At 40.7% G+C, this 25046-nt stretch overlaps 1 protein-coding gene across 1 annotated transcript; it reads left to right on the forward strand.

Moving 5' to 3' along the window:
* Nucleotides 1–532: 532 nt before the first annotated feature.
* Nucleotides 533–15890, forward strand: gyg1b (glycogenin 1b). Its single transcript, XM_067251988.1, has 7 exons — nt 533–653; nt 2224–2359; nt 2976–3150; nt 3446–3608; nt 6486–6612; nt 12095–12311; nt 14799–15890. The coding sequence occupies exons 1-7, from the start codon at nt 647–649 to the stop codon at nt 14934–14936; spliced, it is 963 nt and encodes a 320-aa protein (XP_067108089.1). The 5' UTR covers nt 533–646; the 3' UTR covers nt 14937–15890.
* The last annotated feature ends 9156 nt before the right edge of the window (nt 15891–25046 follow it).

Below are 25046 nucleotides of genomic sequence, written 5' to 3' on the forward strand. Positions count from 1 at the left end.
TTTTTAAATTTCAGAATTTATTTCATAGCCATATTTATTTATGTATGTATTTATCTATTTATTTAGCTATTTAATTTTGACTAACTCGGCGTTCCATAGAAATCCTGATTTAATTGTCACATAGGCTACATGACTTCACACCCAGAGACGCAAGAATAAATCAAATAGGCCTATATATTTTACTATTAATTACAAAATAGTAACGCACAGTGAATTGGACAAGTAACTTTAATCTGATTACTGGTTTGGAAATAGTAAAGCATTAGATTACTCGTTCCTGAAAAAAGTGGTCAGATTAGAGTAACGCGTTACTGGCATCACTGATATGATCGCCATGGGCTTTATCAAAACATTATTTAATATGCGGTGAATTACACTAACAAAGGTATATTCCTTAATATAAGCATACTGCTGTTAGTGGGGTTGCAAGAGCAGAGCTCTGCTTAATGGCGCATGCTGCTGAAGTATGGAACGCCGACTGAAGTGGGTGTGTGCGTTAAACTCTGTCACGTGACCTTGTCCATTGAAATTGTTATGCTCGGACAGTATAAATTCACCTCTGTGTACATTATCAGTCTCTTCCTCAAGTAAAGCTGCCGTGCTCTCGAGTCTAGGCTACAAAGTAGCTTCAACTTCTTCTCACATCATGGCAGGTATGTACATTACAGAAGTCGCATGCACAACCGATAGTTCTTGGTTTTTTAGATGGAGGAAGTAACGTTTGGTTTAGTTAGCCTATCGCGACCTTTTTTAAAGGCATCTGTCGACTATAATCTGTTGCAATGAAAGTCACAATATTTTCTTTTGCATATTGATTCTTTTGAGCTCTGCAGGTGTTTAGATAACTTAGTCATTTGACAACATGGATATTTAATTCTGTCAGACTATCAGTCTGGACTTTTTTAAATGTTGACCCAATGTTACGCATTGTCTCGTCAATGTAATATCCTTGACTGTTTCCCTATACGGAAGTAATGAAGCCCAAAGCTTGTTGCTGTTTTTGTAACCTCCCCGAAGAACTCCAATTCTGCACGTAGTTCTTGAACACTGCGTGCCTAGCTGTAGAATGCTGTTATGTCATAGAACCGACTGAGGGGGTGGGGGGGGGGGGGGGGGGGGGGTGTGTGGGGGGGGGGCAAGCTTTTGGTGCCCCGCCTCTTCATAGCAACTACTGAGTAGGACTGAGGAATATGCGAAATGCTTATGAAACTGCTTTTAATGTGTCAGTGCAAATTGACTGAGCAGCAGGGATTCAAAAATAATTGTCTCTTTAATATTGTCATTTGGTCAGATTATAGTAACCAATTAAAACAAGGGGAGGAGGAGCTTTAAGTTCTCACAGTTTGTCAGATTTGTTTTAAACATGAGTGCAATGGTCCCAATATAAATGGAAAGTAACAGTCTCTCAAGCACAACTTGGCAGTTTACAGTATACAACCCAGTTAACTTGAAAAAGGTCAGAAATGGTAGACATGGTTTAGAGAGAGCTCCAGTCAGAGCAACATTTGTCAGACTATTTTGGCATAATTTACTCATTTATTTGATTTGGAATTAGCTGTTGCCTCTGAGGTTCTTATATTATCGTTCTGCATTTATAACCCGTCTTCCCCCTGTTTTTTAATGTAATATAATGGGATACTGATGAAGAAAGTGTTTGTCCGTCTCTTCATAAACGGAGTGACTAAGTTCAGTTGAGTTCTGGATTTTAATACGTATTTATCAATCTGCAGATTGGGAGAGAAAACCAGTCTTCTGACCATAAATGACAACACAACACCAAGCTTAGGTCTCAACCAGGTCTCCGAAAGCCGAAGGACCCTCTTTAATAGGGCACAAGAATGTAAACATAGATTGTGACAGTCAGGCAGGAATGACGTTACAACAGTCTCAGGGAAAGATTCACTGCTCCCAACACATGACAACTCTCACACTAGAGAGTTCATAGTTGGAGCTCTCCTTGTAGTCATGACAAGGACCGTTTAGCCAGTACTTTCTCCTGACCCCGAACATCTATTAACCTGACACATAGACACAATATACTGTTATTAATAGCAAGCTTACATGATAAACGTACTAACTAGTATCCAATGACTAGTTCTATTGATTAGTGATTAATGTAAGCACACAGGAAATCCCAATTTCTTCCACAATACAATCACAGCAATAACTAACATTATCTCACAGAGAAACTTAATTGAAATAATTTATTTGATTCTCATCCAGACCAGGCCTTTGTGACATTGGCTACCAATGACAACTATGCCAGAGGAGCCATGGTGTTGGGCAAGTCCCTGCACAACCACAAGACAGCCAAGAAATTGGTGGCACTCATCGGTCCTCAAGTGTCAGGGCCCTGCCAGTAAGAACCCGTTCCTCCCTCTTCTGATGCAACACGTAGTATGATGCGACCTTCTGCAACTGATCTGTGGTCCTGTTTGAATACTTGATTTATAATTGAAATGTTTTCTTTCATCCTCCTTTCCTTTGAGAAATCACTGATCTGCCATGACTCCAGGGGTTAAAACTCAGTGGAAGCATACAGGACCAAACTATTTGACCTATCCTATGATGCTGGATTGTCTCAAGGAATTCAGTGTGCATTTGTACAGTAGTAAAGCAATAAGTTAAATTACTTGTGAAGGTTATTACAGAATTATAGATAAAAACAAGTTGTGACAGTTAATGGTCTTGGTCAACAACTATGCAACCACTGAAGTTCCAAGACTCAACATGCTTTGTTGCATACCAGATGCTGATTGTGTGCTCCAAGTACTACTGCAACAATGATCACCACAATTGGTTCAATGTTCTTGATGTGCATGAAGGCACATTTTTTACGTGTTTATAAATTACACACAACGCTTTTCTTCTGTGCGTGGCATCAAGCCAGCTTCTAATTTTTTTTATTGCTACATCATTTTACTAACATGCATTACAAACTTTGTAAATGTCCCATCTGTATATTGTCTCATCAGGGCAGTGCTGAAAAGGATCTTTGATGAGGTGAGGCTGGTGAATGTGTTGGATAGTGGTGACACTGCCCATCTGGCCATGATGAAAAGACCAGACCTGGGCATCACCTTTACCAAGCTCCACTGCTGGGCACTCACACACTACTCCAAATGTGTTTTCATGGATGCAGATACACTGGTGAGGACCTAATAGAGGAGCGAGAGACTTTATGAGGTGGTATCTCCTTAGGTTTGTGCAAGTGATCTTTGTCAATCAGCTAGTCTAAACAAGTACAGCAGTGCTGGTGATGTATTTTGGTCGTGGAATTTGTTGTGGTCTTGGCATTGTTTAATAGTTACGACCAGAGATTTTAATCAGGTTTCTAATTGGATTCTAAGATGCTACAAGAGACTTCTTTGTATATGTTGGTACAGTAATGATTGTCATAGTAACAACAGTTGTGTGTTTATCACTGTGTGTGTTTGGCTGACAGGTGGTCTCAAACATAGATGAGCTGTTTGACAGAGAGGAGCTGTCAGCTGCTCCAGATCCCGGTTGGCCAGACTGTTTCAACTCTGGTGTGTTTGTGTTCTGTCCATCTCTTGAGACCTACGGCAAACTTCTTCAGTATTGCACAGAGCATGGCAGCTTTGACGGTAAGTCACGTTTTTGTCTGTTGGCATACATCTGTTTTAATACTGTACTTATGATACAGCCATATGCATTGGGAAGTTTTGACTTGATGTTGACTGTAGCTAACCAGTGGGTTTGTATCACAAATTCATAATGCTCACTAACTGAAAACCTAAATTCCCATCAAAATAAAGTTTTCACTGTGAAATGTGTATTAATCAAGTTCCAAATGTTGGTGTTTATCTGTGTCCTTTTAAAGCATTGAGAGGTTTCAACTGTGGCCTTCAAGTGCTTCAGTGCATTATGTGAACTTCCATGTTTACTTTTGCCTTCAGCAAGGGGTTTAGAAACAAGGTTCTCCAGTCTCAGCTCAAGTTATTCTTAGGTGCGGCATAAGTTACATTTGAGGTTCCATTTTAAATTGGGAACTAGTTGACATAAAACTATCCTGGGTTGATAATAAACTATTCCATCTAGGGTCACCACTAACTTGTGGTCTTCATTCTGGCCTCAGTGTAGTCACAAAACATTTTGTTTTTTCTTTCATGAGCTAAATCAAGAACTCTCTCTTCATTTTGACATACTTCAAGCTAAACTAACAACTCTCTTTTGGGGTATTGCATAATAGAGTTGGCACTCTAACACTTACTTGCAGCCCTCTACAATTTTACCCAACAGCTACATGAGGGAACTTGGCACATTTTCTCCTAGTAACAAGAAGGCCATTCATGATAGGCTTGTTTTATTGTCTGTATGCTCACAGATTGTAAACTCCCAATATTTTAGCTAACTGTAACTTTGAGAGCTGTGGTAAAGGCACCTACATGAGAGTGTACTGATTGTATTGTTATTACATGTGTAGCTTTGCAAATGTGAAGAATGAACAACATGCACATAGATTTGTTACTTTTTATAATTTATGTGCAATGTACAGTACAATACGGAAACCTCTTTGCAATCATCAAAAGTTTATTTAAAAACCAATTAGTGTGCTTAATAGTGGCACATGCTTTGAAGTACAGTCATTTTGGCTGCCACTAGAGACTGTTGGCAGGAATAAGACTGGCATCATAGAAATTGCTCAGTTCAGATCAATGTTGCACATTGTCATTTGCTTCTGTATGAAGCTCTCTCAGTAGACAAATAAAGGCCCTGTTGCAACGTTATCCAGTTGCAACTCTATCCACTGTAGGACTCTCACATTAGTGATGAGATATGTATATATAAATTTTTTGTCCAATGTAAACCATTTTGATTATATGTGTAGTTGGTAGACAGTGATAGCCCCTCTTTATGCTAATTTGAAAATGTGTATATTTATAGCCTGCACTGGTCGTTCCGTTTGGGCACTGGCTCGAAGTTCCGCTGACCTTTAGCATTTCTTCTGAGTGCTGCCCTACTACAAGCAATACATAATGTTCCCATACTAGCACATTTAGCTCACTATCTCCTAGCCAATGGGAGTAATGTTAAAATGGCTTGAGGCACCAGAGGCTGGTCACAGGGCTTCTCTATTCAATTTCACCTTTTATTGTACGGTCGGATCTGCCTTAAGGCGGCATCTTTGCGCTCTGTCGTTCCAGCATCATCTGGTGCCAAAGTCAACATGCATTGGAAGATGGGAATTCTGGCTCAGCCGCCTTATCCTTTTGAAATGAGGATGCTACAGGCTCATATTTTTGGGGAAGCTTGCTCGCATAAGAAGATTGTTTTGGAGCCGATGTAGTGATTTGGTTGGCTAGTTTAAACTACAGTGACCTGCGGCCTTTATGGCAGAACAGGTCTCTGCTTAGGAGAATGTTCATTATTTCGTTTAGGAACTTCAATGTAGACTTGATGAACTGTTGCACCGTTTTCTGGGGGTACAACTTTCAATGGCAAAGGCCTATGCAGTAGCATAGGGCCAAAGTACAGAAAACCATAGTATACATAGTGAGCTGTCTTTGAACTTCGGTATGAGTTTAGCATGCAGCATACAAAATCATTGTTGGTCAGATACCTTAGGCTTACCATGCATTACTGTCTGCAACGTGAACTAGTATTTGACCTCACCAATGCACCTATTCTGCAACAGATAAAGTACCACTGTACCAAGTCCACTATTTTTACCCCTGGGGGCGCCTGCTACAATACACCCTTCCCTTCGACTAATGGAATGCAGCGGTCTTCGAGGCATGCATCCAAGTCGTACATGTTCTGTACATTGTGTCTTTTTCACACTCACTGGCGCAAGGATTGCTCCCTTTTGCCAAATCTATAGCATACGTAAATGTATAGTAGTGGCTGAATCATATCACTGTTGAGGAGGTAAAGGATTGGTTTCATTCCCAATGTGAATTACGTGCATGTGTGTGTGAGAAAGAGAGAGATGGGGGGGACGGGGACGCAGGGTTCATGAAGGTGCCTCATGCAGTTTCCATGGTGTTCTTGATCTGGCTGATTGGGCAACATGCTCTTTAGAAGAATTATTGTCTGTTACTTACAATTTTTGTACTGTAACCTCTACTGTACTGAGTTCATGTACACTTGCTAGATAAGTAAAAGAGGGGACTGTATCTTACATATTGTATTCAAAGGCTCGCTGACTAATGTGAACATGCATCAGCTTAGTAGGTTTGTTAGAGGTGTATAGATCAGTTGACTGTCACTATCAATTTCATCTTATTTATCCATCCAACCTTTCAGGAAAGCAATACCTAAGTAATTTCTTTACTTTTTGCCTTTGACATTGTACAAAATCCTCAGTTCCGAGAATTCCTTTTTCTAGTTCAAATAATACATAACAAAACTATTGGAATTGGAAAACAATACTTAAGTGTATCTACTGTATGTCAGGGTAACAATGTAAGCAATGTTATTTTTCAACATTGAGTATTCACATATTGTTTTTCTTCTTGCAGGAGGGGACCAAGGGGTATTGAATGGCTACTTCAACACTTGGGCAACAGCAGACATATCAAAGCACCTCCCCTTCATCTACAATCTCAGCAGCATAGCCATCTACACGTACCTTCCAGCATTCAAGCAGTATGTGTACTCCATAAGTATAAATGACTCTTACTATTGTTTCCTTCATCTTTGATTGGTTGCCAGAAGCGTTAATGTAATTGTGTGTGGCTTCGTCACAAAAGAAAGACACTTCATACATGTACTTTGTTTAGAAACAGGAAGGCCTACATAACGGCGTATGCCTCACGTTTTTTAATGCACCGTACTCAATTCTAATTGATGTTAGAAACATTTAGCATTCCTGCTAGCAAGGACTTGCCTACTTAAGGAGTAGGCTAGAAGCTAGCTTGCCCCACACTAGCTTGATCTTGTGCAACACTATTTTACTGCATTCCATAGCACAAAGGAAAAAAAATGTTAACGTAAACATACCAAACACCCCTTAAGCAGAACTGTACATGCAAGTGCTATAAGGTGAATTAGGCCTACAATTATGACAACTGGCTCAACCATTGTGCATGTAATTGTGACAGACGTGGTCTTGCAAACTCTGTCAGAGGTATCGGGCAAATCATCCCGCACTGGGTTCAAACTTACCACCTCTGGCTTCCCAAGCGTCATCACTACCAACTACGCCAACGAAAAACTAGCAATTCGTTGACGCGGGTGGCCTGTTACATACCCGAGGAGTTAGTTTCAAGGATACACACTGGCTAAATAAGGACTTCTGTTATGAACTAAATGTCTAGATGTTTGTGGTGGTAGGACAGTATAACAGAAAACTAATATAATACATTTTCATCAATATAACAAACAATTGATAATGTAGGAAACAGCAAATGAAGGCTAGAAAATGTATTTGCATGAATGTACCACAGCATTGGCAATTTTCTTAAAATAATGAGAAATTGCCTTTATAACTAAAAGTGACTAGAATAGATGATGTGGAGGTTGAACAAGTATTTCAGATATGACAAAGAATGTCAATTTGGGATCTGAGAAATATAGGTACCAAATTCCTCTGCAGCAAGTTTGGTCATGAAAGAGTCATTTTTGGCACTATTAAACTTGGCAGGAAAGGTTTTCTACAGACAATGGCATTAGGCAGGCTGCTGCCGCATGGAGTCTTTGTGATTACAAAACATTGCTGTCAGTAACTTGTTGATAACCGATGTACAGTTATCGAAATGAGTACAAGTATAATATTATTTTAATGTCCTTCCATGCCCACTTCAAATGAGCTGTGACACACACAACTAGTGAAACCCAAAATATACTTTGGGCACTGTGGTACTGCGTGGGCAGAAGAGTATACAGGGAAAGTAAGCAGATACACAGTCACATGGAAGTATAGTCGAGCCATGACATCAGGTTACCAATGAGGAGAGAGAAAGGGGCCAGTAACAGCAGCAGTTGTCTCTCTTAAGCTCCCATAGGTGCCCCTCTTATCCGTCGCCTTTGGTTGGGTTAAATATACACCAGGGTCATAACGCGGTTGAACCCCAATACCAGAATAGACCCATTTCATTTTAAGTCCTAAATCCTTATTGAGCACATGGTAATTCTCTCTCACTCTCTCTTCATTAATCACTGTCTCTCACATCTTGTTTTTTTCTCTCCCTATGAAAAGCAGCACTCATTAGAAGCTGTTTGGTCTGCCCAAGGTTAACATGGGTTAATGGCATCCCCTGGCAATCTTATTGTCCCTCTTCTCTTTGTTTTTTGCTCTTTGTATTTAATAGCTGAAAAGTTATGTTTGTTTGACAGAACTTCAAGTTCTGCCCACACTGTCCCAGAGTGCCAGACACTGGCATGTGATTGTTCATGTGGAAATTGAATTGACAGAGCCGGTCGTAAACCTGCTTAGGTTACAGAATGTTTCTCATAAATTAAATTGGAAATGTGATTGAAATCAAACCTGTTAACACTAGTATTGCCATGGGGGAGACATTTTGAGAAGTTAACTGTCATTTGTTCTGACAACTGGACTAATTTGTTGTAGCCTGTGTTACCTAACCAGGGGGGTGTTGCATCAACGTCGCTAACGCAAGTCGCGCTTACACGAATAAGTCTCACTTGGGTAAATGTCAACTTAGACTTAAGCCTCAAGCCGTTCCACTAACGTTCCGTTCCACTAACAGGCAACGCTAATTCAAGCTAGACCTCAATAAGCTTAGACTGTGCAGCCCAGATCAGATGATTGTCAAAAAGAGGAGTTATGTTGCAAAAAGCAAAGCGTAAACCAGCAGAGTGGTGTTAATTTCAGCAGCGTAAATTGATTTTTTGGGGAGTTGTCCCCAAAAAGGGCAATGTTGCCGCAATTAACACGGCAAGGGAGATTTTTGTCAAACCATTACGACTGTTAAAATATGTAAATTGTAGGCCTACTAAATCTACTTAACATAACTATACAAACCGTTCTGACAGTAGCCCATATGGCTCAATATTCTCAACAGGAGATTGAGAATAATAGCCCCAAAAAGAACGTGGCAGCAATTGAAAATTGTAGGATAACATTCAAAACACTGAAGAAGGCCATCGTTAATTGCACTTGATGTGGGCTAATAATGTTTTTGTCTTCACATCTTGAACAAAATTAATAAATTACTTTGCCACACACATTTATTAACTGATAGGCTAAATGCTGAGCTTTAAGATAAAAGGGAAAGATAACCATGACTAAAATGGGGATTCACTGAAATAAGTATTATTGCACAGATCCAGCACAAACTTTCAGAACAGAAGGTGACCCAAACCGTAGCACACTTTGCTTGGCAGAACAGTCATTTAAAATTGCTCAGCATGACTAAGAATATATAATTATTATATTACGCGTGCATATTTAATCCAAATCCAATTATTACTATTCTGGCTGACAGTGTATGGACAGCTGCCCCAGATTTCCAATGAACATAGTCTGCCTCCACAGATCCAGAGGGGGCTTGGACAGTGGTAGACTGTGGCTGTTTGAAGGGCAGGGGCGGAAACATTTAAAGGGCTGCTACTGCACAACATGGGCTCTCACCAGTGTAACAATGGGAATGGGACGACACCCCAAGTGTCGTCACAGCCTCACTTTGGGAAAGCATGCCCTAGTGGGCACATTGTAGGGGAGACTGCACAGCATTTAATTGTCTTCTTTGGAAAGGGCACCATTTGGGACACTTATGTAGGGGCAGCATAAAGGGCACTTCATAAAAGCACCCTTTTCCATTGGAAGTAAGGGCACGAGAACAGTCAAATTTAGACCATTGTAAGGGCACCTTATAGGGTACTGCATTACATTTTCTCTACTATAAAGAAACTCATTAAGACATGTTTTGAAATTTATAGAGGGCATACTATCATTTATTGCGTTAAGGGGCACCCTGGGCACTCAAGCATATTTCACAATGTGAATGTCAGACAGTGCACTTGGTCTCATTTTTGCCACTCTAGAGAGCATTTTAGAAACGCTTTTTCAACCCTGGGGGCACCAGGCAGTCACCCCCTGAGTCTTCCAGCGGGCCTGGATACACCATGGGGACAGTATATGGCACCTTTAATATTGGATGGGGTTGAAGATAGAGGATGAAGTAATATAGAGGCTTGTCAACATATAGGCTACTTTAACTCTTGTGTTATCTTCGGGTCATTCTGACCCATCAGTCATTGTGACCCACCGTCGTATTGCGGCAACTTTAACGCATACAAAAACAAAGTGAAGCATTTTCTTTTAACCGTTGGGCTGTCTCAGACCCCCCACATTGCGAAGGTTAAAAGAAAAATATTTTTATTTGTTTTTGTATTGGGTAAAATTGGGTAAACACAACGATGGTTCGTTATGAACCTTTGGGTCATGTGACCCGAAGGCAGCACAAGGGTTAAACAATGAAAATGCTTTATACAATTGAATAAAAAGTCTCCTTGATTCTTTGTGTTTCAAGATTACCTGGAAAACTGACGATAATATTCAGGTACTGCTTTGGAGCAAGGTAGTATACCCTTCATATTTCCTGGCATAGTTGCCTTTGCTAAACCTTTTTAAGTCACCAATCCTGTTCAAGAATGTCCCACATGCAAAGACACACAGAGATGCAGACAGACTGAACAGTGGTCAAGGCTTGGCTACAGTGAGTTTTCTTCCTTGTGTGTGATTCCAGCAGACTACATAGTCTAGGCCTACCTACATAGACTGCAGTCTACTACCCTCATTTCTAATATTATAGTCTACTACTCTCCTTTCTACTACTTTCTTCAAAGGATGGTAGGCTGCTCTTATGTGTTTATGCCATCCTTAAGAGTTGCTAAAGTGTTTTTCTATGTATATATTTTTTAAGAATGACAACAAAATCTATCAAGATAAATTATGCTGGGCCTGCTGAACCTATACCTCTTCCTCTGAAGACCATTTGGGCTGGTGGGATAAACGCTCTTTGTATAATCTGAGCACCTTCATCCACAGGGTTGTCAAAGAACGGATACGCCATAATTGATTGTAACTTGTTTAGACGCTCTGCTTAGTTTCTAAGGCCTTATTTTATGTCAATTAACCAATGGCTTTTGAAAACTGTTAAAGTGACATTATTTCTTAACTTGTTTATTTAAATTAATACATTCTTTGGAGATGAAGTAAACACGTAAATTCATTCATGTCTGCACTTCAAAAAGTCTGCACTTAGTCTGTTTCCGAAAAAAGTGCTTTGCGCGCAGGAATTTACTTGTCTTTTGAGATTCTGTTTCTGCCTGTTTGAAATGATTTGAAACACATCTTAGTTTTGCCAGAGCCGTTCTGTTTAGCTCAACTTTTAGCCTGACACGGAGCAGGCAAGTTCCGAAGTATAAGTTACCTTGGTTACGTGTCTAGAACTACAATAAGCCACTTAAATGGAACGGAACTCTTGCTGAAGTAAGCGAGACTTGGCGAAATAAGTCTCGCTTATCAACGTTGATGGAACACCCCCCAGGTAGTTGGGGGGTGTTTCCCCCAATGGTGGAATCAGCTCCCCACCTCCATCAGGGATACTGACTGTCTCCCAACCTTCAAGAAAAGACTCAAGACGCACTTGTTCCGGGAGTACAACGGCACTTAGGAATGCTTGGCTGGACCTGATGTTAGTTTCCTCCAGGATCACAATGACTCTTATTGAGAGACTTGTTGCTCTTGTTGGTTAGTTGTACCGGTTTTAAATGATTGTACTCGCTGTGAACTATTTTACTGTTGATTATTTTTCTACAGGTACACTCTTACACCTTTTGAGTTTCATGTTGTTTAATTGTTGTTTAATGTTTAATTGTAACTTGTTTAACTGCATGCTCTTATGGTTCTTCCCTTTGGCACTTATTTGTTTTTTCACAATGTATGCTTCATGTTTTGGCTGCTCGCAATGTTTGGGGCTATCTCGTTGTTATGATCAGTGACCTATGCTCTTTTGTAAAGCTCTCTCTTGGAAGTCGCTTTGGATGAAAGCGTGCTAAATGCATAAATGTAAATGTAGTTCCATTGAGGTGAGCACACTCAAGGCACCTGGCCAAGAAGGATTACTCAGTAACTAGTTGTCGTTTTTTACATCATTTTCAGATACGGTAGCAACGCCAAGGTAGTCCATTTCCTAGGCCAGACCAAGCCATGGAGCTACACGTTTGACCCCAAAGAAAAGAAGATCCAGGGGAACATGCAGGAAGCCTCCTCACACCCCACTTTCCTACTGGAGTGGTGGACCCTCTACTCCAGCACCGTGGTGCCCATGCTCCATGAGCAATATGGTGATCAGCCCTTCAACTCTGGATGTGTGGAGGTCAGTCAACAACACTTTTAATGTGGTAGTGCAGGAGGTGGACCCAAATGCAAGGAAAGGCAGGCAGGATATAAACTAAAAGTGTTTATTTACCAAGATACGGAACTCAGAGGGAATACTTGTACATTTTATTAGTCCAGAAAATGCACCGCCCATAGTTTCCAAAAATAATTTAAATTAGTCTGACCATGGAACAGTTTTCCCACTTTGCCTCAGTCCATTGTTAAATTACATATAGCCCAGAGAAGTCCAGAGATGATGAATCATTTCTGAATCATGTTCACATACGGCTTTTCTTTGCATCATAGAGCTTTAACCTGCATTTCTGGATGGCAAGGCAAACTGTGTTCACAGACAATGAGTTCTGGAGGTGTTTCTGAGCCCATGCAATGATTTCCATTACAGAATCATGCCTGAAGATCACGGGCATGCAGTATTTTCACCCTTGTCCCTTACACATAAAGATTTATCCAGATTCTCAGATTTTTTGTATTAGATTTTACTGTAGATGATGATATATTCAAAGCCATCACAATTTTACGTTGAGGAACATTGTTCTGAAATGTTTCCACAATATTTAGATGCAGGTTTTCCCAGATTGGTGAACCTTTGCCCATCTTTACGTCTGAGAGACTCTGCCTCTTTAAGCTGTTTATTTTTTAGTAATACTTACTTTTTCCAGACTTTTATTGCCCCCGTCCTAACTTTTTAAAATTAAAAAAAAAAAATTCCTCAGTTTAAACATTTGATATGTTTTCAATTATCTATTGTGAATTACATGAGTTTGTGAGATTTGCAAATCATTGCATTCTGTTTTTATTTCATTTTGACATAGTCCCAACTTTTTTGGAATTGGGGTTGTGTGTGGGTGTCACACACACACAGGGAGACAGATAGAAAACACTTGGCAGGAAGAACAAACTAAACAGTGCTACGGCTATGGCAGTGACATTTAGGGCCCTATATTGCACCCAGCGCAATTGACTTTGTCAATGATGCAAGTATCATTCCTAGTTTGCACTCGACGCAAAGCGGACTTTTCCCTCCACAGACGCACGTCGATATTAGGGAATGACCTTGCGCTCCCGGGGGCGGTTAAGCGAAAAAAGGAGGCGTGTTCCGGCGCAAACGTTCCCTGGGGCTATTTTGCAGTTTCAGAAAATCAATTCCGCCACAGACCAGGCAAAAAGTAGTCTAAAGTCAATGGCGCGTTTTTCAGATGCTATTTTAAGGTAAGGTGCGCACTGCTGGCGATGCCAGGGTCTTCTTCCTGCAAAGCTACGTTACATACAATTTTTTTCATGTCAATGATTTAAAAGATTTTCATGAGAAATCTCTATGCATGTGAACTTGATTTGTAACAATTGTGGCAATTTCCTCCCACGCCTGTTTAACCGAAGCTAATTTGGGTGGGTTTCTTGTCCCATCCCAATCAGAATTCAGTTTATTCGCCATGTATGTTACACAAACACGGAATTTACTGTGGCATATACAGGTCTTAAACTAATTCTAAGAACTAAACAATTTAAAAAATTAAATATATATAAAAATAAGACTAAGAATTTGAATGAGCAGCATGAGTGGGCAACTTATTGCAATGAGAAAACTGCTCTGCCTTTCCCATACAATGTCACTTCTCTATCTTTTACGGCCCTGACGACAACGTCGGCTGTGAACCGCTCCGGCGTGCGCCTGGCCAATCCGCCGTTATAATAGCAATCCGCCATGGAACAAGCGACTGCTCTTAAAGGGAATGTGAGATGACGCTCTGATTGGTTTATTGCACGCCCAAACCACACCCATTAGTAATGTAGCTTCTTCAGACCAACCCATTTTAGATTTGCGCCAGGCGCAAAGTCATTTATCCCGCTGGTATAATAGCAACAGGGCCGGAGTCCCACACACAAAGTTACTTGCGCTTTGAGTTTTGATACTTGCGTTTCAGATCGTTAAAATAGGGCCCTTAGTCTTTCATTATATCATTTTAGAGGTGAGTCAGATTTATTGTCTTGTATATAATTGCACAATAACTGTTAATTGTATAAACTGTTGTTTTCATTATGAATTTAGTTTTATTTGAATTGATGAGCTGTGATAAGTTTTCTGTATATCGTATACATGTAAATGATACACCAGGGGGCAAAAGTTGAGTCATTACTACATTGTGATGAGTTGATTGCCAATTGGTGAACAAAAGTTCAAATTTCTTTCCATAAGAGCAAAATCTGTACATTATTCCCAATTACCCCCCAGTGTATATAAATATAATTGTATAAATCTGGTAACATTCCAGTTCAAGGACTTTTGTAATTACAATTAAAGGTTAAACATATAAAATATATGTGACAGACTTCTTTAAAATTATTTAGAATGACAGTAGTGTGTTTTGGTGTCAATCCAGACAACTGCATTAACAGCAAAGTAATCTTTAATTGGTGTAACCATTGATGGATTCTGACTTTCTGGCATGCATTTCTCTGTGGCTAGATGAAAACGGACTATGCAGCCCAAGAAGCCTTGTCCTCAGAAGAACGCAAGAAGAAATGGGAGCAGGGTCAGGCAGATTACATGGGAATGGACTCTTTTGAGAATATCCAAAAAAAGCTAGATGCTTTTCTCAAATAAATTTGTAATGGAAATAGATGATGAGAGCACATGCAGTTTAATAGATTGATTCCATAATTTGCTGAAATCCAGTTCTAAATTTCTTCTTCACTTCAGCTGCATACCACGTCCAGTCGTCCACCCATACTTGACCCCTGTCACCTTCAAAGACAACTTAATACTGTTACAATGGAAAATGAATTTTATAACAATCATTGCAGGCCCCCAATGCAGTATTTTAGTGTTGTCATTTTGTTCTGATATACTATCTATGTATCTACACTGTGAAGTTACTATTCATCAACAAACATACAGTACTGTATACTGGTGTACAGATTTTTTATTTGGGATGATTTTCTCACAGAATGCGATATGAAATAAATCCTATCCAAGAAAAATAAAGGCAGTCTACAACATGTCAGAAAGTTTGCCAAATTAGCGAATAGGATTTTGTTGCACTTCAATTAACCCTTTCTGTAGGAACATGGAAACACATCCTCATGTTCTCTAAACTTCTAAGAAGCATTTATTGCATTGTCTTGTCGTCTTATGTGAGTGAATTTCACAACATAGCCAGAGACTAAATGTAAATTCACATCAACTTATTTTTCTTTTTTACCATTCAGTCAGTCAAATCTATGAAGTAGCATCTTTATTAAATCTCTGAAATTTACAGTGCTTTTGTAATGTGTGCTTTACCTACTGCCTTAGTTTTTATACTGTTTAAAAAACCTTTGCCAAGGCTGAGAGTCAACCTTTTTATTTTAACTCTGTAGGTTTTCATTTGGCCTTTAGTCTGACAGCTGGACCCTGAATGCCTGTTACACTCCAGCCTCTGGTGACAGCTCTCTCTGCACCTCCTCATGGTGTTGCACCTCCTGGCTTGTCTCTTAGCTTGCTACTGTTTTACTTGATCCAAATGTTGTCTGTACCACAGCGCCTTTATCTGAAAAATAAAGACTAGTCAGACCAGAACCATGAGTTGTATTTTTATTTCTAAGATTTGCCTTAACATAATGAAATAATCTAATGTTGCATTATAAGTCTTGGAGGCACAATATTTTCCAAAGGAAATTACCTTGTGTGGTGTATTTTGGTTGACAGAAGGTTATCACAATTCTTGCTTTGTTTTAGCGTAACTAGACATGGTGGAAGTAACATAACAAGGCATATCTCTAAAACGGTATCAAACCTCACAATGTTAAGTCAATGTATGCCGTAGTCACTAGTGTACAACTATACAGAATACACTTGAAAAATGTCATTGAATTTAAATATTTCAACATTTCTCTATGCATAGTGTCAATAGTATTGCAGTCTGTCTCAATTCAGCAGGTTTCATGTTAACATAACACATTCAATTTAAATGGTGTAGTCAACCATGCAAATGCATGGTGGGGAACAATTACATATTAAAACATCACAAGGTGTGAATATAATTCCATACAGTGAACATTAGTTGGTGTAGATGGCTTTTATGGATGACAGTGTGTTGAGGCATCTATTTAGGTCCTGTAAGACTTGCAAACATGATAACTATTCTCTGTTGATGGGCAGCCTTGATCAGAAGTTATGTATCACATTGCCATCAAGTGGTAATATAGAATATTACTGGATAGTAAAAAAAGATACTGTATGGCCAAAAGTAGGTGGACACCTGACCATCACACCTATATGAGCTTCTTCTACATCCCCTTCCAAAACTATGGGCAAATAATATGGAGTTGCCTCCCCATACCAGCTGCCTCTCTTGTGCACAAGACTTTGGAGTGTATCTATCGTAATGTGTGCCCATTCAGCCACAAGAGCATTGGGAGTTTGAACACACTGTTGAGTGACAACCTGGCTTGAAGATGGTGTTAGAATTTGCCAACTAGTGCATAGTGCCCATGATGTAGTATGAAGTATGCCTATCCACTTTATATTGTCGTTCTGGTCGCAAGCCAGCCCCTTTGAAAGCAGCTGATGATCGGTTGTAAAAGCAAATTCGCTTCAAAATAATTAACGCTGCATGTCCACTACAGCGTTTAACGCTCTGCATCGCTTGCCTTCCCACAGTTCACCACGCTCGGGGGCGTGTCAGACAGGTTAATACAGAGTTGTAGTTCTCTAAGGTCACTTTTGTAGTCATGGCCAAGCGTGCAGACTTGGGTTCATGTAGCCTACTCACAATATCGATCAAAATACCACTTTTACTCAACTGATGCGAGAAATGACCTGCTGGTTAGATGTAGCATGCTCGTATCTACTACCCACAATAGTTCCGCTTTTTTTGCAGCAGTATTTTAATCCGAGTTAAATGTTAAGCGACTGGACGTGAATGCCACTACAGTGTGTTATGCAGTCTCACAATATTGATCAAAATTTAATTTTTACACACACAACGCAAGAAATGATCCGCTGGCTAGAGGTAGCATGACTTTATAGGTGCTAACAGACTCCAACACATACGGAGCCATCTTTTGACTGCACACTGCGAGTGTGCAGAGATGGCTGGTCCAGTCAGTACTCTAACCACCCATGTACTGAACACTGGTAGGGGTTTCCCTGGCTCCCATATGGCTCTCAGTCTGCATCTACTGGACCCCAACACTGCTACGTGGAACCTCCTCGTGACAGGGACCACCAATGAAGATGGCCGCTGCCCTGGGCTCACTTCACTCCAGGGGTATACAAGATGCGCTTTGAGACAGGACAGTACTGGGAGAGCCTGGGAGCGGCATGCTTCTATCCCTTTGTTGAAATAACTTTCACCATAACTGACTCAAGCCAGAAGTTCCACATCCCTCTGCTTGTCAGCCGTTTCTCCTACAACACCAAGGAGCTAAAGAAAAGCTATGGGGACCTGCAGAATCGTCGCATGGGTATTGCCAACAGTGCGACCGCACAGGGCCTCGCGCCCCGGGGGCCTCGCGTCTGACTGCCAGTAAGAAGACCGGGAGAAACAATGTCAGCTACAAGCAGTGTTGCCACAGTTACTTTGAAAAAGTAATCTGATTACTGATTACATTTATGCATTTAGCAGATGCTTTTATCCAAAGCGACTTCCAAGAGAGAGCTTTACAAAAGAAGCTTCTGGAGTCAGGTGGCTGAGCGGTGAGGGAATCGGGCTAGTAATCCGAAGGTTGCCAGTTCGATTCCCGGTCATGCCAACTGACGTTGTGTCCTTGGGCAAGGCACTTCACCCTACTTGCCTCGGGGGAATGTCCCTGTACTTACTGTAAGTCGCTCTGGATAAAAGCGTCTGCTAAATGACTAAATGTAAATGTAAAAGAGCATAGGTCACTGATCATAACAACGAGATAGCCCCAAACACTGCGAGCTGCCAAAACATGAAGCATACATTGTGAAAAACCAAAAAAGTGCCAAAGGGAAGAACCATAAGAGCATGCAGTTAAACAAGTTACAATTAAACAACATGAAACTCAAAAGGTTTACTGATTTGTCCTTTAAAAAGTTACTTAGTTACTTAATTACTTTACAGATTACTTGATTTTAAAAGTAACTAAGTTAGATTACAAGTTACTTTATTAGTTACATTCAGCAGCTGCCGACAACACCCTCAACGTAAAAATTACAACCGGTTTTGCCAACACTCACTTTATTAGAAGTGCATTTTTAACAGTAATGTACACAACAACAATGTACAATGTATCTCCTGACATTTTGTTGATGTTTGTTGATGTTCATGTTGATTTATAGACAAGAGTTTCTTTTGAAATGTTGACCCAAGAACGCACTTGGAAAAACTAGTAACGACTAGTCGTTTTTCCAAGCCTACTTAGGGAAAAAAACAAACCATAAAAAACGCTGAGCACAGTAAATCTGAGGTCATTTGCGAACCATTACTTTTAGAAAGAACATGGATTTAGTTGCGGTTCGTTGCATTTGTTCATGTAATAGTTTATTAATCTTATTTGTCTTTCTTGTTTGTCACATATAATCAAATTGAGATGGCACCAGAGCAAAGGGGCTTGAGGAAAGTGGCGACTTAGACCTACCACTCCCTCCCAGTGACTGAGTCAGCAAAATGATTGGGCCTCATTCACCAAATGTTCTTAAGAACTAATTTGTTCTTAAATCCCACTTACGCAGTTTTCACGAAGATTCTGCCATTCACCAATATTTTCTTATTTGGAATTTGTTCTTAGGTAAGAACAGAATTTACGGACACCCAAGAGCACTCTTGAGAGCTGACATGTTTGTTTATAAGTAGTTATACTGTTTTCGTCCATTCTAATTTAAAATTGTATATATTTCTCCTTTATAATTTAGCAACTAATAATTTTCATTATTTTACACATAATGATATGTTTATTTGTTTTAATAAATACACACTACACTTACACTTCAGCTCATTTGTAAAGCACTTTGAATTGCCATTGTATATGAATTGTACTATGCCTATATAAATAAACTAGCCTTGCTTTGCCTTCAATTTACATGAATTATGTTAACGGGGAACCTTGCCATCCAATAATAAGTGACTTATCACGGTATTTATAGGCCCAAAGTAGTCTTATTCCGCACACTAGGACAACACCACACAATGGCGTATTTATTGCTGCTGCAAAATTTTGCAGATCGTGCCCTGAGGAGGGAACGCATATTCCGTGATCATACCGATTTATTTGCAGTGTGACGAGTACATGTTAGGACGCTTTAGGCTACCAAGAGCAGTCCTCATGGATATTTGTAACAGTCGACTGTCTTCTACGCTATGTTTTTAAATATGTTTTTTTGCTTCAGAATTCTGATAAAAGTTAAACCATGTCTTTTTCACATCATCAGTTCTGCGCCCTTCTCCAGATACAGCGTTCACTGCATGAGTAATTGCATTCCATGCATCGGTTTTATTTACTCCTTTGTATCCACCGCTGACGCTACTAAATATAATGTGTCGTTTGTCGCTAACTTCTTGCAGCTGTACCTCCACTTCAGAATTACTAAAGTTTTTCTGTCTTTTGTCGAGGCCTCCACCGTTTTTACCACGTCTTTTTGACATTTCTCTGTGTGCACACAGCCCTTAGCCTGGCTCTGCCCTCCTACGTACTTCTGCGCAATTTAGATTTTGCTTCCGTACTAGGCCTGGGCATGAGGTACGTAAGTCAGATGTCTCCGGTTAATTTTCTACCTGTCCGATCAGCGAAAAGAGGGAGTGGCTGAGAACGATGACGATGATGTTGTGCGCTAGTTTGTGTTGTAGTTTCGTAATGGCAGCGGAGAAAGATGCGAGCGAAGCCATTCGCTGCTGAATATCCAGAAGTTAAAGCCGGAGCAAGAACAATCTTTGATCCCCACGGGGTTCGTTTGATTTTCCAGCTAGCTCAGTTAGTGGTGAAGGAGTTGGCTAACGCCTGGGACACACTGGCTGCGAAGCGCCTGGACGCGCCACGCAGCGCCACGATCGGCTACGACTGAGCAAAAGCTGTTCACACCAGACGCGCATTTTTCCGCGCCGGTCACCAAGCCTTTCTGCTACTCTGAGCCTTCCTTTACGCTGACATGGTACTTAAACATGGCATTGGCTATATCCCAGCATTGATCCTTATCTACGTTGTCCTTGTAAAATGGTTGCTGGGGGTCATACAACAATTCCCTGTGCTTTTCAACTTCGAGAATTCATTTGATGCTGATTTTAGAAATCGACTTGGGTGTTCTCTCTCGGTAGGCTATGTCTGCACGTGTGTGTGTGTTGTGTGCAACGCGTGACGACTTGTTTCTCTCAAACAAATGTAGCACCCTGCTTAAGTGTGAAATATATTGTTCTATTGTTTTTATGTAAAAGAAAGAAAAACGTGGGCTGGTTCAGTTGTCCCTGGTGTTTAATAACTTTTCTTTGCTTCTGTATTGGGTGCGGTCATGTGTCAATTTTGTGACTAGCCAATCAGTGCCAATCAGAGTTGGTAAGATATTGTTTTGTGGGTAGGGGACGTGAATGAGAAGAACAAGAGGACAGATCCATATCGAGAGGGGAAAGAGAGACGCTGAGAGTTGGGAGCGAGTTCATTTTTTCTATTGGATTGCAGTTGGAAAACGGGGGATTTTGTATCGTTGGTGTGGCCCTGCTGAAGTGGTGGTCGAGAGTGGTTTCACTGGGTAACGCTGGGTTTTGCTGAGGTGGAGCTAGCGGCGTGGCTGCAGGAGCTAGCGGCGTGGCTGCAGGTGGACTGTTGCTAACTTCCCGTTGAGGGTGGACGAGACTGCTAGCTAACGGCTTTCTGGGTTGCCGAGGAACAGTGAGTAACGACATTCTCTCTACAGAGCTCCAACAAGCGCGCCAACGTTGTGGTACCACACAGAGTAACAATAGAAAACCCCGGGTATATTTTGTTTATTTTTCTGTGTCATTATACAAGTTTCAAGTTGCCTGTCTCTGTAATAAACCTGTTATAATGTGTTCAGTGGTGGTGATGTTAATGTGTTTCATGTATCAAATAACCGTATAGCTATATAATAAGCTAACCAGGCCTCTCTGCACCCTGTCATATGCCCGAATTGTAGCTACTGTAAATAAATATTATTTATACATCTTATTAACCTTCACCAATTCCTCTCCCATGCTGCAGATCTATTAGGGCTAATAGAATTGAGTGAGAGGGCTGCACAAACAAAACGACTACGGGCATGCTAGCTCAACAGATCAATCCGTTTATTTTCATTCGTTTTCATCAGGGTAACCACATGTAAAGGCCGTTCGTTACCAACATTGTGTAAAAGTCTACAACTTTACAAATGTTCTACAACTTTACAACATTTCGTAATTTCGTTACCAACATTTGTAAAGTCTACAACTTTACAAATGTTCACCGTAGTCTACAATTAATGGAGTAAAATCTTAATAACATGTTTTTTTATTCAAATATATCAACTAATATGGTGTATTTCATCATCCTGCAGCCGATTTCTCATGCGTCTCGCGAAAAAATTCGACCAGCTGCCGAAACGATCGCTGCAGATCGCAGGCAATCGCGGCGCTTCGCAGCCAGTGTGGTCGGTCTCATTTGATAACATGGGCGCCGAAAGAAAAAAGGAGGCGCTTCCAGGCGCGTCGCAGCCGATCGCAGGCAGTGTGTCCCAGGCGTCACGAACTAGCATCACATCAAACATAGAATGTGCATGCCCTATTTTTACTTCCAGTCTGTCCCTACCGCCCCGCAACATTAAGCCCCCCCAGCAGCACCCCCCTGATAAAATAGCCTATGTTCCCGCGGCTATGGTCAGGTAAGGGACAGAAAAATAAATCAAATCAAATTTATTTGTATAGCCCTTTTTACACGCAAGCATGTCACAGAGGGCTTCACATATGCCCATAGAACTGCCCCTCAACCAACCTAAACCCTCAAGGAAGACAAGGAAAAACTCCCAAAAAACTCTCAGCAGGAGAAAAATGGAAGAAACCTTGGGAGGAGCAATTCAGAGAGGGATCCCCTCCTCCAGAGACGGTTGGTGAGAGAGAGGAGCAGAACACAGGCTAAACATAGTCATACAGTGTCGGTGGGTTTTTAAAACACCAAAATCCATTGTTCAACTTTATAGATGTAGGACAGGACCGGGAGACTCGCGACCAGGTCCAGCGTTGGCTGACCGACGACCAGGCAGGTGCTGACAACTCAAACCCCCCACACCACAAGGGATGTGTGTGGGGGGGGACAGAGAGAGGAGAGCAGGGATTAGAGGATGCCAGGAGCAGATAACAGTTACAGTCATAATAGAATGAGATCCCCACCGGTCAAGTGTGGACTGGTGCAGCAATTTAACAGAGCAAAAAAGGGGAATTTGATGCAACCCCACACACCAAGACAGCGACAGCCCCCCCCATTTGGAACATGAAATCTGTTCCAGGGGAAGAGAACTCTAAAATAAGTTATACTTATAGAATAAGGATGGAAGCAACCCGTCCCCCATTGCCTCCAACTAGTAACATACTTACCTTTAACAGTCGTAGAATTGACTAAACAATAACGTTTTTAACCTAATTTTAAATGTCGAAACAGTATCAGACTCCTTAATTGAGACAGGTAATTTGTTCCAGAGAAGAGGTGCTCTATATGAGAACGCCCTACCTCCAGCTGTCTTTTTCTTAACTTTGGGAACCACCAGATAGCCGGCATCTTGAGATCTAAGTGTCCTTGCGGGGCAATAGGGTGCAAGGAGACCGGAGAGGTACAGTGGTGCCAATCCATGCAGAGATTTGTATGTTAGTAGTAGAACTTTGAAGTCAGCTCTGGCTTGGATAGGGAGCCAGTGTAGAGAGATAAGAGTAGATGTTATGTGATCAAACTTTCTTGATCTGGTCAATAGTCTAGCAGCAGCATTTTGCACCCGCTGTAAATTTTTTAGGTGGGTAATTGGGAGTCCAATCGGGACGTAACAAATGCATGTATTAGTTTTTCGGCGTCATCCTTTGAGAGAAATGTTCGTATTTTGGCAATATTACGTAGATGGAAAAATGCAGTTCTGGTAATCTGCTTAATATGGTACTCAAACGAAAGGTCTGGGTCCATTGTGACTCCTAAATTTTTTACTAGCTGGCTTTGAGAGACTTTGACGCCGTCTAGGTCTAAGGTCAGATTGGGAAAATTATTTCTATATTTTTTAGGACCGAAAATTTGAACCTCGGTTTTATCCGAATTTAGAAGAAGGAAATTTGCAGTCATCCAAGCTCTCAACCTAGAAACACATTTTTCCATAGCATGTGGAAATTCTCCAGACTTTATAGACATATATAGCTGAGTATCATCTGCATAACAGTGAAAATTTACCCCAGAGCTTCTAATTATGTTTCCTAAAGGCAGCATATAGAGAGAGAATAACAGAGGGCCTAGAACTGAACCTTGTGGTACTCCGTATTTTACAGTGGAGCTCCTGGATGAGCAGCCATCATAGTGGACATATTGTGATCTATCAGATAGATACGATCTAAACCACTGAAGTGACGTACCAGAAATCCCAACATAGTTCTCCATACGTTCCAAGAGAATCTCATGATCCACCGTGTCAAAAAATAAACCATAATTATTCCGGACCCTGGACTGAATGGAAATTTGGTTAGTGGACCTTTTGGGTTTCTAATTGAGTACCCCTGCCTTAGATCGTCCACTCCGCCAGAGTCAAACCTATTTCCATGTCTATGGTTATCAATAAATGGTCAAATCTAATACGTGAGTGTCTTTACTGGACTGGAGCCTGGAGATGCGCACAAACAGAAAGACAGAAACAGAAAGACAGGTAGAGCCTATGGAGGGCATAACACAGGTAGACAGAGGTAGGTGGACACAGGTATACACAGGTACTTCCTGACAAATTATGAATTACTGTAAGGCAAGGATATGGTGAGATAAGGATATCTTTTCCAGAAAATGTGTGAATTCAGCTGCAAGTAAGGAAAGATAAAAAATACAATAAATGTCATACCTAGTCTACACTTGCAGTGTAGCAAGCTATGAGATGTAAAAAGGACCACACCAACAAAGATAAACATTGGTCTGAGTCCAATGAATGTGCACTGGTTCATGACCTTGCATGACGTTACGTTAGACTAGCTAGCTAGCACAGTGTATTAGCCTATTTGTGCAGTTTTCAAAGTCAATTAATTTACATTGGTGATGCAAAGCACTGGGCAATGTACGTCAAACATAATAACATTAAACCTAAAAAACTATTTAAAAAACTGTATAGTAGGATAGTATCTTAAATATATGTTTACCTCATCGATAATAGCTTACCTTTTCAGGCAGAGCAAGAAGTAGTTCCAGCCAGATCTTGAGAGTTGAGCGCCAAACGTTTCAGCAACTTGTGTGTAATATTACATTTACAATAATGTTGGATAATTTATAGGTTTTGCTGTCAGTGGATTTGATATGCTTGCTTCCATGCGCTTAAAATTATGATTAAAATAAAATGATATTCCTCCTCCGCCGGATTTTTTCATAAACAATGTAATGCATACTACAGGAAAAGCCGAACATATTAACGTGGAAGTCAACGTACAACCCTAGGTGTCAAAAAACGACGAGAAAGGCGTCCCCCGGCGTCAGTACAGTGACGCCAAAGGGCTCTGCCCAAGCGTCAGTATTTGACGAGTTGGGATGAGACTGGGTTGTATATTTCATATGCAGACCTCATTTG

Source organism: Osmerus mordax, chromosome 15, assembly GCF_038355195.1.
Source record: "Osmerus mordax isolate fOsmMor3 chromosome 15, fOsmMor3.pri, whole genome shotgun sequence".
In the NCBI taxonomy this organism is placed as follows: domain Eukaryota; kingdom Metazoa; phylum Chordata; class Actinopteri; order Osmeriformes; family Osmeridae; genus Osmerus; species Osmerus mordax.

Coding starts and splice junctions, on each gene's coding strand:
- gyg1b (XM_067251988.1), top strand. Junction 2,360..2,975: donor CAAGTGTCAGGGCCCTGCCA/GTAAGAACCCGT, acceptor TTGTCTCATCAG/GGCAGTGCTGAAAAGGATCT. Junction 3,609..6,485: donor AGAGCATGGCAGCTTTGACG/GTAAGTCACGTT, acceptor TTCTTCTTGCAG/GAGGGGACCAAGGGGTATTG.